Raw genomic sequence first — 17,574 nt, 5'->3', positions numbered from 1 at the left:
CAATATCTGAGAAGGGGAGAGCTTCTTCTCCCCTTTCTTTCCTCCCCCTGCCAGCTGTTCCCATGGAGCCCAATTGGTAACTTCTCTTATCTTAGAAATGTAGACATCTCTGTGAAGCCCAGCTCAAGGCCAGTAAAGGATCTGTCTTTTTTTTTTTTTTTTTAATCACATTTTGCATTTGCAAACACACTTCTACAAACTACTATACTGGATAAATGTTTGTGAAAAACTAGTAAATGTGCATTCAGCACCTGGAGTGCTGATTTCTTCCAGGCCAGTGGCCAAGTAAAATACAGCAACAGGAAAATACGAAGTTTACCTACATTGAACTGTTTTTTAGAGACCCTTTGGTGATAGTCCTAAAATCAATTATGGTGAAGATTTCTGGAGAAACTTAGTTAAGATTTTCTGTGGAGGAGGGTGTGCCACTACAAGGTCATACGGCTCCAATAATCAGAAAACTTGATGATAAACTGAATCATATTAAAACCAATAGAGGAGGTTGATTCATAAAGAGTAAGTCTAGGATAAGTTTGAAAAAATTAAGAACATTTCATCATTTTCTAATTTATGATTTACAAATCTGGATTTCTATAGGAAATGTTCTTATGCAGTGTATTAGTCTGTGTTTCTGTTACTATAAAGTCTGTTTTCTTTTACAAAAATGTTTATTTATTTCATAATTCTGGAGGTTCAAGGATATGGTCCCTGCCTTGATTTGGTTCTGATGTGGGCCCCCTTGGCTGTGTCACTGGTAGATGGCATCATGGTGGCAATGTGTGCAAGAGTGAGACAACAGATATGGGAGCATGGAGCCAGAGAGAGCAATTTGGGGGTCAGATTCTTGTCACTACCTGCTCTCACGAAAACTAACTCAGGGTCTCAAGAAAACTGCCTTAATTAACTCCAAGGGCAATGTCTCCAGTGACCCAACCAATTGCCACTGGACCCCACCTGTTTATTAATTTAGTGGTACTGGGGGTTGAACTCAGGGCTTCATGTATGCTGGGCAAGGCTCTACCACTGAGGCCCCACCTCCTAAAGTCCCATCTTTATTGAACATTGTCACACTGGGGACCAGGTTTCCAACACATGAAACTTTGGGGGACATACTCAAAGAATACCCATACAGAGCAGGGCATGGTGGCACAGCCTGTAATCCCAGAGGCTGGGGAGGCTGGGGCAGGAGGATCGAGAGTTCAAAGCCAGCCTCAGCAAAAGCAAGGCACTGAGCAACTCATTGAGATCCTGTCTCTAAATAAAATAAAAAAAGAGCTGGGGATGTGGCTCAGTGGTTAAGTGCCCCTGAGTTCAATCCCTGGTACAAAAAAAAAAAAAAAAAAAATCCTGCCATAGTGTAATAAGTGCTGTAATTGGAAGATGACCAAAGTATAGTTAAAGAAAGGAATAACAAATCAATAAATTCTACTTGGTGGAGCTTCCAGGTAAAGAGCAGTTTTCTTTGGAAGATTAGAAATTGCCTGGCAGACAATGCGAACATGTACAAAGACACAGAAGAATGAAACTTTAGGAAAACATGAGTCTCTTTTTCTATCAGAGATAATAACTGCAATGAATTGCCCCTTTTAGATACTCATTCATTGAATTTAACAGGCTGGTTTGGGCTGGGCTGCTCTTCCCAAGGCACAGGGACATTAAAACAAACAAACAAACAAACAAACAAACAAAAAACAAAAATCACCACCACCAACAACAAATCCCAGGACAAAAGGGTTTTAATAACAATGGTTAGCACAGTTGTGCCACCCCTGGCCCACGGGGGCAGCTGAACTCCAGGGACACCACATAAGGCACAGACACATACTTTACCTTAAACAAGCTTCAGAAGGCTCCTCCGTTTTCAGGCCTCAAAGCTCCCCAAATGGGAGAGCCAGGGATAGTCAGGAGAGGCTGGAGAGAGAGAGGGTGGGGGGGAGGGAGGGAGGAAACACTGGGGAAGTGGGCTTTTATTGGGAGGACCCTCATTCTTAGAAAGTTCCATCCTAAAAAGATAAAAAGGGGCGGAGTTACAAGGGACATGTGGGTGTAATTCAACCCAAGGGCTGTAGGGTACTGCCTATGTCTGAAGACGCGGCCTCAAACTTCTGGGACCAGGGCTATGTCTTAGTAACTATGAGATGTAGTGACCGTCAACGCCTCTCGGCTCCAAGACAGAAGACTCGAATTATTCAAAGTGGCTCCCCACAATTATGATACTCTTTCAGACTTCTGAGCAGGATTAAAACTTAATTGCATTCTTGGTTTTTGTTGTTGTTTAGACAGGAAAGAGCAAATAACACTCTAGCATTCATCTATGTATGTATTACCCCAACTGAATAAATACTATCATACTTATTTTCTACTCCTAACCCCCATTTTCTTTCCTTTATTCTTCATTTTAGACATCTCTTTTCTCTCATGTCACTTTTATTTGTGTGGTGTCCCTTCTTCCCACCCCCATCTGTTGCTGGTTGGCTGGGCTGATGAGCTGGGTTCAAAGGAGCTGGCTGCAACAATAAACTAAGAAAACGGCAAAGAAAGCACGCAACACATGAACATCAGTTTCAAGGGTGGGACTGCTCTGCGACCCCAAGGGTCAGCTCCACAGCCGGCCGTGCTGGAAAAAGTAAGAGAGCGCATTGGGAACTCCCCTATTTATTGGGGAAAAGACATTCACTAGAATATTCCCCCCAAATAAGGCAAGGGATAGGGTTTCAAAAGGTGAAGTCGTGCTTGGTGATGTCTTGTGGTCAACAGATTGATTGACATCTTGGCAAGTCACACCCATCTCAGTTGCTGTGTGGGATCACAAGCAGAGCTAGAGGAAAGGCACACTTTCATTGCACAGCCCAATCAGTGCACAACACCAAAGCAGTCCCCTCATATGCTCAAATGCACAGAACTCACACACACAGCCCATGGATGGCTCGCAACACCCCTCCATAATGGCAATAGAACCCGGGGTGCTCTACTACTAAATTACATTTCAAGCCCACTTTTCTTTTTCTTTTCCCAGTACTAGGGACTGAATCTGCTCTACCACTGAGGTATATCTCCATCCTTTTTGTTTTTTATTTTGAAGCAGGGTCTTGCTAAGTTGCTGAGGCTGGTCTTGACCTTGTGATTCTCTTGCCTCAGCCTTTCAAGTAGCTGGAATTACAAGTATGGACCATCCTATCCAGCTCTAAGGTTTTTTTGTTTGTTTTAAAAATTCATGCAATTGGTTTCATGTGGCACTTATTTTTTTATATCTTGTTTTGTTTCTCTCAACTTTATTTTCAAAATTTATCTGTATTGATCAAATTCATTGATGTAGCTGGCATGTGGTATTCTATCCCATGAACACACTGTGATTTGTTTATCTATCTGCTACTGATGGACATTTACACTGTTTAAAATGTTTCTTATTACAAGCACTAAATTTCAGGGAACATTCTTGAACATGTCAGTTTGTGTTATTGTATGATAGTTTCTCATTGGAAGTATTTTCAGAGTTGTTTTTTTTAAATACCACTCATATCAAGAAATATATTTTATAGTAAGACTTAGTTCATCTATGAAATAAAAGTTTGATAAAATAATACTTGCCCTTACTATATGCACTCTATTTCCTACTGTATTGCACTCTGTTCCATTTCATTTTTGTAAAATACTGGACATGACCCACTAAATTGATTTCATTACTCACTAATGGAAAAATAATGCTATAAAACATATATCTGGAAGTAGACTTTCTGAATCAAAGGGTAGCTGCTCCTGCCAGAAGCCATCCGAGAAGTGTGTGAGGACTTTTCTGAACATTGCAGCCAATGAAGGGATAGATCTGGCGTTGGGAACTTCCCGTGGCACTCCCACTTAGACAGACCCCTGATGTACGTGACTTTTCCCTCCACTCTGCTAGAAAGGTCCCACGCAGCAGCACAGGAGATGGGTGTAACGGTTAGGAACTGAGCATCCTACCTGCCCCCACCTCTAACCTGTTTTGTTGAAGAACTTTCCATAGAATCTCTTTGATGTTTTTCTATATAAATAAAGCAAACACAGTTTCTTTGTCAGAAGCTGGACCCATATGGTCAGTTTGCAGTCCTGCCCTTGTTTTTGAAACTAATTTCTGTGTTTTGTGGTTATTTTGCTGTTTATTTTTCTTAGCTTTTATTTCTTAGCCAGCCCATCCCACGGAAGGGGAACCTCATTCCATTTCCTGTGCGGAATGTGGACGATATACTCCTTCTCCTTCTCCTCCTTCTTGCTGGGGAGTGAACCCAGGGCCTCACACATTGCTAGGCAAAGACTCTACCAGTGGGATAGAACTTTAGCTCAATAGGTGCATTTTAACTTGAGTAGATATTGTCAAATTGCTCTCCAAAGTGTTGTGTTAATTTTATAATAAATGAGAATCCTAATTTCTCCACATTCCTACCAAAAACGCTGGATTTGGGGCTGAGGGTGTAGCATCTTTAAGGCCCTGGGAAGGAGGGAAGGAAGGAAGGAAGGAAGGGAGGGAGGAAGGAAGGAAGGAAGACTTTTAGGTTATTGATAGTCAAATAAGTATGAAAATGAATCTCCTTGTCAGTTTAATTTGCATTTTCCTGGTTAATAGATATAAACTTTTTCTATACATTATTGCTCACTTGGATTTCTTCTGGGAGTTGTCTATACCATTTGTCCATTTTTCTGTTGGGTTATTTATCCTTTTTATTATTAGTCTTTTTCATATATATATGTTGTAGGTATCTTGTACCTATTTCCATGTCACTTGTAGTTTAACCTTAAGATATCTTTTATACAAGAGTTTTTAATATTTGTTTTATTTATTTATTTAGTCAGTTTTAGGGATTGAACCCAGACCTTTGAGCATGCTAGGCAAACACTTTACCAGGGAGCCACACTACCAGCCATGTTATAATAATTTTATCAAAATTGTCCATTATGATTTTGCTCATGATTTAAGAAATTCTATCATAAAGATTACATACCATGTATTTTTCAGATGATTTAGAAATTGGCTTTTTTTTTTTTTTTTTTTTTTGTCTTTACAACTTTAGTTCTTTAATTCACTTGGGGTCCCACCTACCACCACTACTCCTTTTCAGTGTTCTGAAACTTCTGGGATTCATTATGTGATTCTTTATCATCTTTAGGATTGTAGATACCATATCCTCCTTCCTCGGAGTCCTTCTTTTGGGAAAAGAATGGGAATATAAATGAGGCCCCAGGCTTAAAAGAGTTGTGCTTTAAAGGCCTGTAAAGAAGAACAAGTTGCAAAGATGAGGTAAAGGGAGATGTCAGGTGGAATCTCGTCAAAGATGATGTCCAGGGGTGGTTCCTCATACTTCTTAGAAAGACTTGTCCCAAAAGAAAGGAGGTATAGACTTCTAACAGGACCCTTATGTTGGCTTGCAATGATCTTCCACATCTACTTTCTCATTTTACTTCTCTTCCCTACCTATAACCCTGTGTACTTATTTCTATCTTGCACAGAAGATTATGAAATTCAAACATAAAATTACGTGGAATTTGTTGGTGAATCTAAGATCAGACACAAATGCTCTGACCACCAAAGTGAAAGGAGGTGAACTTGAACCAAAAATGTGAGAGAAGACTAGTAAGACAGGAAGTTAGCACCTCTGGGAGACATTATCTCATGATAATAAGAAGCAGCTTTTGATTTCAGTAATTGCAGTCATTATTTTCATCAAAAAGATGTTTATCAGTGCCTGCTTGCAGTGTGCAGTTACGGTAGACACTGAACTAAATTTAGAATATATTGTTCATGAACATGGTCTGAGAATTAAAACAGATAAGCAAAGCCATTTATCTATGACAATATAAATGGTAGACCAATCTAGAGCTACTGTAGATAGTAAAGAATTAACCAAACGCTTCAGAAGTCAGTGCAGTTCAAGGATAAGGGCTTCACTGGGTGAAGAATAGCACCTAGTAGAGAGTGGTTATAGGGGTTCCAAGTTCAGGGAAACTGTCCCAGATCAATCAGGAGGGTGGGTCTCTTACCTTTTGACTCCTCCTACCCCCTTCCACCCTTTGCAAGTGTGCCCCACCCCAAATTTTTCCTCTTCCAGCAACATAACCTTTGCTAACGCTTGAGATCAGAGGAATTTTTACTTTGTGTTAGTCCTTAGCTCTGAATAAGGGGACCTTTACCCAGCATCAGCAGGAACCACCCTTCGGAGCCACTTTGTGCTGCCTAGCACGTCCACAGCAATTAGAGCAAAAGGACAGAGTTAAGGAAATTCTTGGGGGGAGGCCCTCTTCGCCCGGGTCACCTGGGAGCCCTACCCTCAGTTCTGATATTCACTGTGGTGCATGGCGCATTATTGCCACTAGCACCATTTACTGAGCTGCCCTGAGTTCAGTTCCTCTAGGAGAAAGGAAGCTCCTGCTTTACGTGCTCCCAGACTAGGCACCTCTGCTGTCAGCAAGATTCATAAGTGTCATATCTAGCTTAATCAATATTGATTAGAAATACCTCATTTTTTCCCTTTTGTTTTTCTAAAATATTTATTTTTTAGTTACAGGTGGACACAATATCTTTTATTTTATTTTTATGTGGTGCTGAGCAATCAAACCCAGTGTCTCACGCATGCTAGGTGAGTGCTCTACCTCTGAGCTACAACCCAGCCCCTTTTTTGTGTTTTTGATGCTATGATTGAATTGTTGTCTCAATGTACAAAAAGAAAGCATTCCTATGATTATATAATATGCAAATGCATATTAATAAATGTACATGTATTTCCCCAGGGGGATCTTATAGGCCCTGTGTCAGTCTTTGTGCTTATTGTTCCCTCTGCTTACAAGTTCTTTCCTAGAAAAATATTCACTTAAGTTGCTCTCTTACTTCAGTCAGATTTGTGCTTCAGAATCATGGGTCAAGGTCTTCTCCAGCCATCCCTTCTGAAATAGTCCTTATCTCCCACTTCTAGCTATTACTTCTCCTTATTCTGCTTTTTAAAATTATGTTTAACATAGAATTCATAATTACCTGACATATACTTACTTATTTTTTAATCTGTTTCTCCCACAGAATGTAAGTTGTCTGAGGAGCAGGAATGTTGTGTCTTGATCATTGCTATATCTCAGAGCCTAGAACAGTGCCTGGCACATAGTAGGTCCTCAGTAAACAGTGTGCAGATAGTGGCCATTGTTCTATCCTCCAGGGAGACCAGTCTGAGAATAAAACCATGCTAGTTGTAAAGAAGACACCAACAACTTAGAGACAAAAGAGACAGGTGAAGTGTGATTTGGTGACATTATCTGGATCCCCAGATTCAGTTTTGCCCCAAGCTCATTCGGTTGTTGGGTTTTCCAGTCTTGTGATCCAATCTCTTTTGAGCACACCAGTTTAAATTGTTTTCTTTTTAAATAGACAATGAAATAAACAAAATAAAACAAAAATCATGCCTGCTACACATATAGCTGTATTAATACTTACTACATCGTTTTTTACTAGTTTAGTTAACATATGCAGGGGGATTTGTGTGTGGTACTGGGAATTGAACCTAGGGTGGTTGCACATACCAAGCAAGCACTATACCACTGAGCTACATTCCCATCCCTTTTCATTTTATTTTGGGACAGGATCTCAATAATCTTCATAGGGTGACCTTGATCTTGTGATGTGTCTGCATCAGACTCTCAAGCAGCTGGGATTACCGGCATGCACCACCCCACTCAGCATATCATTTAATTTTAACACCCTTATGTTTGGAAAGGTATGTGTTATACTTAAGTTGGTTAAACTGAAGCTCCTGAAAACCAAACAATTTATTCAACATGTTTCAGCTCATAAATGGCAAAGAACTTTAACATAGGTCTTTTGGCTCTAAGTCCAAGGTCTAGTCTATAGCTCCACAGCTGCTTCCTGGAGTGTATTTGTACTGTTTCTTCATGAATTTATTTCTCGCTGTTTGCCTGGAGTCTCCCTTTTAGTTCCTTGGGCAGCTTCCTAGAAGGAGTGGGGCTCAAAACAGGGATTTGGCTTTCACTGATGGTAAGTTTAGATGGTTTGCCAGTTCTGTTTTCTCTCATCAGGAAGTTTGTAATTAACTTATTGAAATAACACATTGGATTATAGTGGTATTTTCCTACTTTTTTTTTTTTTTTTGGTAGCAGGGTTTGAACTCGGAGACATTCGACCACTGAGCCACATCCCCAGCCCTAGTTGGTATTTTATTTAGAGACAAGGTCTCACTGAGTTGCTTAGCACTTTGCTTTTATTGAGGCTGGTTTTGAACTTGTGATCCTCCTACCTCAACCTCCAGAGCCACTGGGATTATAGTGTATGCCTATAATCCCACCTGCTAGGAAGGTTAAGGTAGGAGGATCACAATCTTAAGATCAGTCTGGGCAACTTAACAAGGCCCTCAGCAACTTAAAGAGACCCGTCTTAGAAAATGAAAAAAGGCAGGGGATGCAGCTCATGGGTAAAGTACTACTGGGTTTAATCTCCAGTGTCAGGGGAAAAATTTTATATCAACTCAATCTACATATATATATATTATTTTTAAAAAGTTCACAAATCAATATCTACCTTAGTATTTGTGATATTCTCTGATATTTTCTATTCCATTTTTTTAAAAAAAAATTCTGATTACAATCTACACATTTAAGTATTTGTGTGTGTGTGTGTGTGTGTATGTGTGTGTTGCTAGGAATCGAACCCAGGTCCTTGTGCATACTAGGCAGGTACTCTACCATTGAACCACACCCCCCCCAGTCCCTCACACAATTTTATAATCCAATAATGATTTGAGACTTAGTTTGAAAAACACTGTTATAGGTCACATATATGTAAAATCAAACCCAAGCTTAATGTTACAAACTAAAGCTTAATGTTACAAATATTTAAGTTCTAATGATGTGCTAAGTAGATTTCAAGGTGCAGTGAATGATATAAAGGTAATGTAATGGTGCACAACTGTAATCCCAGAGACTTGGGAGGCTGGGGCAAGAGGATTACAAGTTAGAGGACAAACTCAGCAATTTATATTCTGTCTCAAAAAAAAAAAAAAAGGATGGGGGGAATGTAGCTTAGTGATAATGCTTATGGAAAATAAATATGGAAAATTATGCAATGGAAAGAGACAAATGGCACTTGGAGATACAGAAGAGCAAGGTCTATTCAGCACTGGTGCGGGCTCAGTGAACTCTTCTCCACAGGCTGAGCACAGCCCTTTCTTCTCAGTATCTTTTATACAGTATAGACTTCTGGGTTTCAAGACTTTCTCATGAAAGTAACCTTGATCCCTCCCCCTTTCTCCAGGCAGCTCTGGTTCCTGCCACAGCTGCTGAACAAGCATGATGACAAAAGCAGAAACTAGTAGGTTGCAGTTATTAACAGAGATAAAAAGAAACATCTGAGGAAGGAGTTGCTACTTCAGTAAAATGCTTCTGGGTTCAATTCCCAGTCATCTCTGTGTGTGTGTGTGTGTGTGTGTGAAAAATTATATATATTTATATATATAAATATAAGTATATATATTTCATGAAGCTCACAACCTAGTGGCAAAAAATAGAGAATAAAGTCATAATTAATAAAAGGAAAAATATGAGAAAAAAACTGCACAAAGATGCAAGAGCAGAAGATGTGAAAATTAGGACACATTTTAAGGAGCAGGTGGCATTTGAGTTAGGTCTTGAGAAATGGACAGGATTTCTGTACTAGAAGTCTGGGTGGAGATAAAACAGCAGGAGCACAGGGTGAGGAAAGCCCAGGGTGTGTTCAGGAAACAGAGAAGTTGGAAATTCAACTGGAATGAAGGATTTGCATGGTGGAGAGGTGGAAAGAAGGCTGGGGACATGGGGTGGGGAACCTTGACTGTCAGATGAAAAGTATATTCTGTATTTAAGTGTGAAAATGTGTCCAATGTCCTCCACATAGACAGGAAGTAGTTACTCAGCATGAACTCACTTCTCCTTATTCTATAGAAAATAGGAGCCATGGAAACTGTTTGAATTGGGGAAGAGAAATAATCAGATTGATCAGAGGGGCAGTGCAGTCTTCAAGAGCAGTGGAAGTCTATGAAGGAAAGTGGCAAAAGAAACAGAAAGAAGGAGGAAGCTGAGTTTTTGTAGGTAGACTATTAGCACTCAGCATTGTTTGGTGTGAGGGTGGATGAGAGTTCCATTGTAACTTGTGGGCTTGAAGTCTAAGAGATTGGGGAACATAGGAAAAGTAAAAGCACCTGTAGAATTGGGTAAACACGAGGTAGAGAGGTTACAATAGTAAATGGGACAAGGGTCTTGGTTCTTGAGGAGGGCTACAGACAAATCATTAGCAAAAAAAAAAAAAAATGCAGTGGGACAGTTCTGTGGGAAAGGGCTGCGCTATAGGACTATATAGAGGACAAACTTCACAAGAGGCTCTTTGGTAGAAGGAACATCTGAAGTGAGACCACAAGTTTGAGCAGGAGTTAGCCAGGTGAATGATGGCCAAAGTGAGAACATTCTGTGTTGGATATGGTGGCACATGTCTGTAATCCCAGCAGCTTGGGAGGCTGAGGCAGGAAGATTGCAAGTCTGAGGCCAGCTTTGCAATTTAGCAAGACCCTCAGCAATTTAATGGGACCTTGACTCAAAACAGAATTTTAGAAGGACTGGGGATATAGTTTAACGGTAGAGTGGTAAGCCCAAGATAGGAGGCAAGAAAGGACATTGTTGCTTTTGGGGACCTAATAACATACTCATGATTCTGTTATCATGCTCACTCTAGATGAAGAAATGAAACACAAGGATTGAATAGCTTGCCCACTTTCCCAGCTGGCTTAACCTGTAATTCAGGTCAATTTTACATTAAGAAGTTGTTCTTGCCACTGATCCATCCTGCCTCTAATACTGGATGGCTCCCCAGTGTTATTACACTAAACTGCAGAGAGATTGTGAAGAATTAGAAGAGAGCTAAGGGTTGAAGCTAAGGAATGCCTACATTTAAGGAGGAGGAGGAAGAAAAATAGCAAATGAAGGCCAAAGAGGAACAATTCAAAGAGGAGAACTACCCAGACAGCACAGTAAAAGGGAAGCCAGAGAGTTGTAAGAGGAGTCCTTCAGCATTTCAAATATGGAGACAGGGGAAGAGTTGGCTCTCACTGTCCATAGTTAGAGATGATCACAGTTTAGTCAATGAGAAAGTAATTTCCAGAATGCACCACAAAAAGTAGAGAAGTAAATGGGTGGTGAGGAGATAAGAGTGAGTGCAGATCACTTTCTAGCAACTTTGATTTCAGGTTATCTCAAGTAAGAAGGGAAGCTAATGCTGAGACAGGCAGGAAGTTTATTGGGAAGTGATCTTGGGATCAACACTGAGTGCAGGGAAGGAAGCAAGACTAGGCAGGGGAAGTTGAGCCATGATGCACAACAAAGGCTCAGCCAACCTTCAGAGGGATCTCTGAAGGTTGAGGGATGTTTGAGGGATGAATCTTACCCTCCCACATACATCAGTCACTGGATGAGGGCTGCCTGGGAATGGAGCCCAGGGCCATGGGCCAGCAGCACTCCTACTCCAAACAGCTGGGGTAAACAGGTCCTGCATCCTCAGAGGAGACCTGGGCAGTGCATTCCATTGTTTATCTCAGGAATTGCTTAACTTCCCTAGAGTCAGAGAGGAATATTTTTGGCAAAGATAAGATACAACTTTGGGAAAAAGTACCTAGATAGAAATGTCCTAATTATCACACTTTATTGCCTTACAGTCCTAACATGCAAAAAAAAAAAAATGAGATAATACATTTTGGGGGGCACCACCAGATACCTGGATTGGTAACACCAAGTATACAAATAAAAAGATATTCTCCTCTAATGAGAAATTCACTATTAAGTGGTAAAAGAAAGCATAAAAAACAATAGATCTGTGCTTACCTTATTTGTGTTTGTATCTGCAGCCCCTAGCCTGTGCTGGATACACAGTAGGTTCTCAGTAAATATATACAGAATGGGTTTGTGCTTGGGCAGCAGACAGAATGTAGGATGAATTAATGTTGCCTGGAGGAGTAAGGGAATGATGACTCTGGTGGGTACTTTAAGGGAATCTTATAGAATGTTTGGGAGTTTTCCAGGAGAAGAGTGGGAGGAGTTAATTTATGGCAGTTGTTTGAGAGAAAACAATACCTGAAAGAGAATGCTTGGAGAGTGGATGGGAAGAGAGGATGGAAGGAATAGCCTCTTATTTAAATACAAGATACCTATGATGAAGATACACGTTAATACCTGATACTCATACCTATTAACAGCTGTGCAGATATGAGTTGCTATAGGTGTCATGTGGCATATTTAGTGAATTTACATTTACATTAATATGATTTTTACTAAAGAGCTAGATTTGCATGAAAGGGAATTGTTTTAACTGCACAAGATGGAGGTGGGCCCATGTGTTAGTGGAGTGCTAGCTGCTAGATTTGCTGGCTTTGTTTGGGCTACAAGTTATGTGTCTTTAGGAAAATTAATTACATAACCCCCCCCCATGCCTCTGTTTCATTTGCAAAATGAATATAATAGTTCCTTTCTCATGAGTTTATTGTGAGGATTATGACTATTTCTGAAGTGTTAAATACAGTGTTTATATATAAAAAGAAGTCAGTTAATACTGTCAGTAACTGAGTATGGGGGATGAAACGAACAGAGCAAGAGTAGAGTATATATTACAACCGTGGGGCCATGATAGAGTCTCATTGTAAAATCCATTCTTATTTTTGAAATTATTATTATTTTTTATGTGTGTGTGGTGTTAGGAATTGAACCCAGCGCTTTGCACATGCTAGACAAGCACTATATCACCAAAGTACATCTCCAGTCCCATTCCTACTTTTACAATTTATAAACTGAAGAGGGGCAAATTGTCCCTAGTCCAATCTTCAGGGGCCCCTTGCCTTAGGGAACTTGTCTGATAAGGAACAAGAACAGGAGAGGGATCAAGTTGTAATGATAAAACTTTCAGTGCTTGAGGAAGCCCCCAGGCAAAGAGACTGTCATCTGGAGTCCTGAGCAAAAGATCCATAGTTCCTTCTACTGACATGATAGGAAGCAGAACAACTTGCTGGAAACCTACCTTGACTAATTTGAATTGATTACTGCTTTAATTTCTTTTTCATTCTAAGGCATTATTATTATTATTATTATTATTGTTTTTTGTATTAAGCAGATTTTCTTTAAAACTATTAGAACACTCCTGGAACTTATAAGCAGCAATTCACCTCACTTTAATACTTCTCACTTCCTGCATTGTCCTCTAAGTAATTTCCCTGAGGCATGTTTTCCCCATTCTTTCTTCGCCCCTCCTCCCAGATTGAGAAATTCTTTTGTTAACCTGGATTTCTTTTTTGTAGTCTCAGTGTTTTCCCTTTCTTTTCTTTTCCTACCTACTCCTAGGTTTGCCTCTCTTTGTTTTCTGCCCCTAGATCATTGATTTAGCAGGCTGATGCCATCAGCTTCTTCAAATCTCAAAGGACAGACTGGTGGCCTTTTCATCTATACTTTGAGACTATTCATAATTGCATTAGTACTGCACGTACTATGTTGGAAATACATGTGGACTCTCAGGCTTTTGGGTTAATTGGCCAGAGGAACAGTACTAGTGCACAAGCAGCCATGGTACAAGTACCTTGACCAGCTTCACTTCAAGGAGAGCCGCATCCTGAAGGAAAGTGTTTCCGCTCTCCCTACCCCTTTCATATACTTGCACCCATAGGCCTGCCTCCAGCACTTGGTCCAGCCCAATGGCACAGAAACTAACTCTTAGAAGGAAAGTTTTTAACTCAATTAATTGTTAGTTAATATCTAGGAGTGGCAGATATACAATGCTTCTCTTTTCATGGCAGGTCAAAGATGAAATTAGATTATTCTTTGTAGGGTGTGGTTTGTCTCTTGAAATTCCCTGCCAGTCTTTACCAATGCTGCATTGCCTAGAGCAGCCTCAAGTGTCCTTAGTATCGAAGGGAGGCGGGAGGCGCACTTGTGTGCATATATAGAAGCAGGGCCGCTCTGGGAAAAGCCAAACCAGTTCTGCACCATGGGGAAGCAGCAGCCTAAGGAGGCAGCTCCAGCCTGTGAGCTGAGTAAGTAGCCAGCAAGTCTGCAGCAGCCCAGGGAAGCTGCCCAGCTGAGCAGCCAGGGAAGGGTGACAAGAAAAGCTCCAGTCCTTTAATATTCTAGATGCAGCAGAGGTTCCCCAAAGGAGAGATTCTGATCCGGAGGGAGTCTATCAGGCATTTCTCAAACTCCACAGATTCCCTGTGGAGAGATTCTCTGAACTAATTTGTGTATTTTCTCTTTTCTCCAGGAGAAATTCTGTATGGATACCAGCCTGTGCCCGGAAGTACATGATGTTTGGCACACTATTTTTTTTTCTTTGTTCCTGAGGTTTTCCATTTTGCACTTTTGAGTTTTTCTTTTTGCAGTTCACATCCCTTTCCTCATATGTTGAACTCTTTGACCAATAATTTAAGTTTTCTTCTAGCAGTTTTTACATGAAGAAAGAAGCTTGGTTATCTTTGATGCTGTAAACGGTAGGGCAGTTTAAGGATGTTTTTGCTAGCTCTGAAGACATTGTAGAAAATCAGGATGATCTGTCCGACCAGGCCATTTATTCTCTCCTTTTCACCAGTTGGGGCAATCATCTTCAGTGAAAGACGCTGGGCTGTGAGGTTGAGAGGCTGGGGATAGAGTGGGATTACTTTGGAGTAGGTAAGGATAAAGTGTGGGGTGAAGCGAGGCAGAGATATATGGAATGCAGGAAAACCACGTTGAGGCTTGGGAGTAGGACACGTAGAGTAGTGGAACTGGCTGCACTGGCCGAGTTTCATGGTTCCTCCCAGGTGTGCGGTGCTCTTCCTGGTGGAGCAGTTGATAAAAGGATACGGTTCTGGAAATGGTCCTGCCGGTGGGCTATACCTTGTTATAGACCTGGTAGAGTCAGGTCTCCGGAAGAAAGGGGCTTGTCAGTACCTAATGTGAGACGGTGGGGGAAATCGGACAGGAATTTTTTTTTGTTTTTGTTTTTGTGGTACTGGGGATTGATGCCAGGACTACCGGCTTGCTAGGCAAGCGCTCTACCACTGAGTTACCTTCCCAGCCCATTTTTATTATGAGACAGGGTCTCGCCAAGTTGCCGAAAACTGGAGATCCTCCTGCTTCAGCTTCTAGAGTCTCTGGGATTATAGGCATGCACCCCCGCGCCCGGAGAGGGCAGGAATTTTATCTGACCTCAGGCTTCCCTCGGGCTGAGAGATCACAAGTTCACCCCTCGACGTGAATCTGGGTAGCTGTCAGCAGTGGCTCCGCAGAACTCAGCTTCTACCAGGCAGCTTCAAGCCCGTCCCACCCCGGTTCCGCCCCTGACCCAGCCTCTCCCGCCACGCCCCCAGCCCCGGCTTGGTGTGGGCGGAGCCTCTGTTCTTGCTCCTCTTGCCACGCGCACTGGCAGCCCCCGAAATCCGGCCAATGGGAATATGCAGCTGCAGTCCTATCGGCCAATCGCAGGAGGGCAGGGGGTTGGCCTTCTTGGCGGTGGCTCCCGGGATATGGAGCCGCCGGTGCTGGGGCGGCGTGTCAGGTGGTGGAAGAACGGGTAAGGCTAGGGGTAGGCAAGGTCAGGGGTCACGGCGCCCGGCTATCCGCAGGCGGGGAGGGCGGTGTGACGCCTCGAGGGCCAGCTGGGGAAGGCCCAGGGGCCTTTGTGCGGGACCGCGAAGGGAGGTGCGGGAGGGAGGGCCTGAGGCGCTCGGCGCAGTGACCGAGGAGCGGATGGAACCGCTTTATTCGAAGGAAGACCGAGAAGTGGGCGGGCGGGGTGGGAAGCGGAGGGCTTGGGGCCCTCGACCCTTCCGCGCCGTGACCTAGGCCAAATGGCCCAAACCTGGGCTGGACCTGACTGCGCACGGTGACCCATGGTGGAGGGTGCGCTGACCCGCTGTAACACGCCGGAGAGGCCGATGTGCTCAGGGGAAGGTCTCCCGCCGCCGCCGCCGCTGCCGCTGCCTGGTTCGCGGGGCACTGGGGCCCGGTCAGCTGTCTGGGGCTTCCGCTGCAGCAAAAACTCTTTTAACGAGTCCAGCTGGCACCCCTGGAACGCCTCCCCCGAGAAGGGCCTGTGCAGGCCGTTCGTGTTTGTGTGTAGCTTGGTTCTAGGACTCTTTGTAAGATGAAATTCTCTTATTATACATTGTTTTCGGAGGAGTATTGTGGGTGAAAGAATGTGATATCTGTTAGAAGTGGAAAGCAAAAGCACACATATGGAAGGAGGAGATGGGTTTCTATAAATTCGGCCGGTCATAATCTTAGTGAATGTTGGTGAAACCAGGGGAAGTTATGTTTACCTTGATTTCTGTGGCATCTGTAGCTTGGCCAGTTTGCTTCTGTTCATGACTGTGTAAACCTTTGCACAAATTGCTTAGCCTCCTTTTTGTTTCTTTCTTTTTGGTACTGGGGATTAAATCCAGGGGTGCTTAACCACTGAGTCACATCCCCAGACCTCTTTTAAACAAGTTTTAAATTTTTATACAGGGTCTCACTAAGTTGCTTAGGGCCTTGCTAAATTGCTGAGGTGGCCTCGAACTCCCAATCCTCCTGCCTCAGCCTCCTTAGTGGCTGGGATTACAAATGTGTGCCACCATGCCCAGCTGTATTTTTGTTCTACATACTAAAAATGGAAATTGATGGTATCAATATCGGGTTGTTGATGAGAATGAAATTATTTAATACAGTGCTTGGAATAGAACTTTGCAGGTAGGAGGGTTTTTTTTAATATTTATTTTTTAGTTATAGGTGGACACAATATCTTCATTTTATTTTTATGTGGTGCTGAAGATCGAACCCAGTGCCTCACGAATACTAGGTTAGCACTCTGTCTCTGAGCCACAACCCCAGCCCTAGGTAGAAGTTTTTGTTAGTAGTATTATCTATATATGTCCCCTTTACCCCTGCAGATTCTAAAGTAAAGAATTCTGATCTTATTTCTTATCCTTTACTCACAATACCTAGGTCTATTGCCCGTGAACCCACCCTTAGGCCTGTTCTTTCCATGCACATCATTAACCCTGATCTAAGTGTGCTGTGTAATTATGTTGTGTAATTATGTGACTAGAGGCTTTCTACTTGGTGTTTTATTAAACAGATTGGAAACTGTCATTGTACTTGATCATATTCCATTGTAACTATATTTTTAAATGAAATTTTTGAACTTCATTGACTGTCTGCCCCCCATACCCCCACTGGATAATATTTCATTCACAGTCTTTGCTCAGATAGTTTATTTTGGACACAGTACCAGAAAGGCCATGATTGCAGCATACTTGGTTTCTCATGTTCCTGGAACAGCTTTGGGACTCAGAAGGGGAATTTCTGAGCAGCCTGGCAGCATTTCTTATTAAGGAATAGGGAAACTTGATCTATTCTTATAATACTGTTAGGAATTCAGCAGTATTATCTTATAGCTATAGAGCTACTAAGCGACATTGATTCACTTTTGTCTCAGTGAAGGTTAAAGAATGGTATCCACCAAGTAGTATCTTTTCTGTTTGATATTCAGCACTGAGTTTGGGTAGGCTATAGTTCTGTTTATAATTTAGC

The 17,574-nt window shown here is 42.0% G+C and overlaps 1 protein-coding gene across 4 annotated transcripts in view; it reads left to right on the top strand.

The window, feature by feature from the left end:
• Positions 1-14,008: 14,008 nt before the first annotated feature.
• Slc11a2 (solute carrier family 11 member 2) overlaps positions 14,009-17,574 on the top strand; it is a 36,120-nt gene continuing 32,554 nt past the window's right edge. For 2 of the 4 annotated variants that reach the window (XM_048802736.1, XM_015493355.2), the window contains exon 1: positions 15,424-15,574. In XM_048802736.1, the coding sequence (XP_048658693.1) occupies positions 15,448-15,574 (127 nt within the window). In that variant the 5' untranslated portion in view covers positions 15,424-15,447. Of the gene's footprint in view, positions 14,064-15,423; positions 15,575-15,882; positions 16,143-17,574 lie in introns of those variants that run through there. The other 2 variants (XM_048802733.1, XM_048802735.1) reach the window with 2 other exon arrangements.

Source organism: Marmota marmota, unplaced genomic scaffold (assembly GCF_001458135.2).
Source record: "Marmota marmota marmota unplaced genomic scaffold, marMar, whole genome shotgun sequence".
Taxonomy (NCBI): domain Eukaryota; kingdom Metazoa; phylum Chordata; class Mammalia; order Rodentia; family Sciuridae; genus Marmota; species Marmota marmota.
Note: the sequence above shows the minus strand (reverse complement) of the source record. Positions and strands in the feature narration are given on the sequence as shown.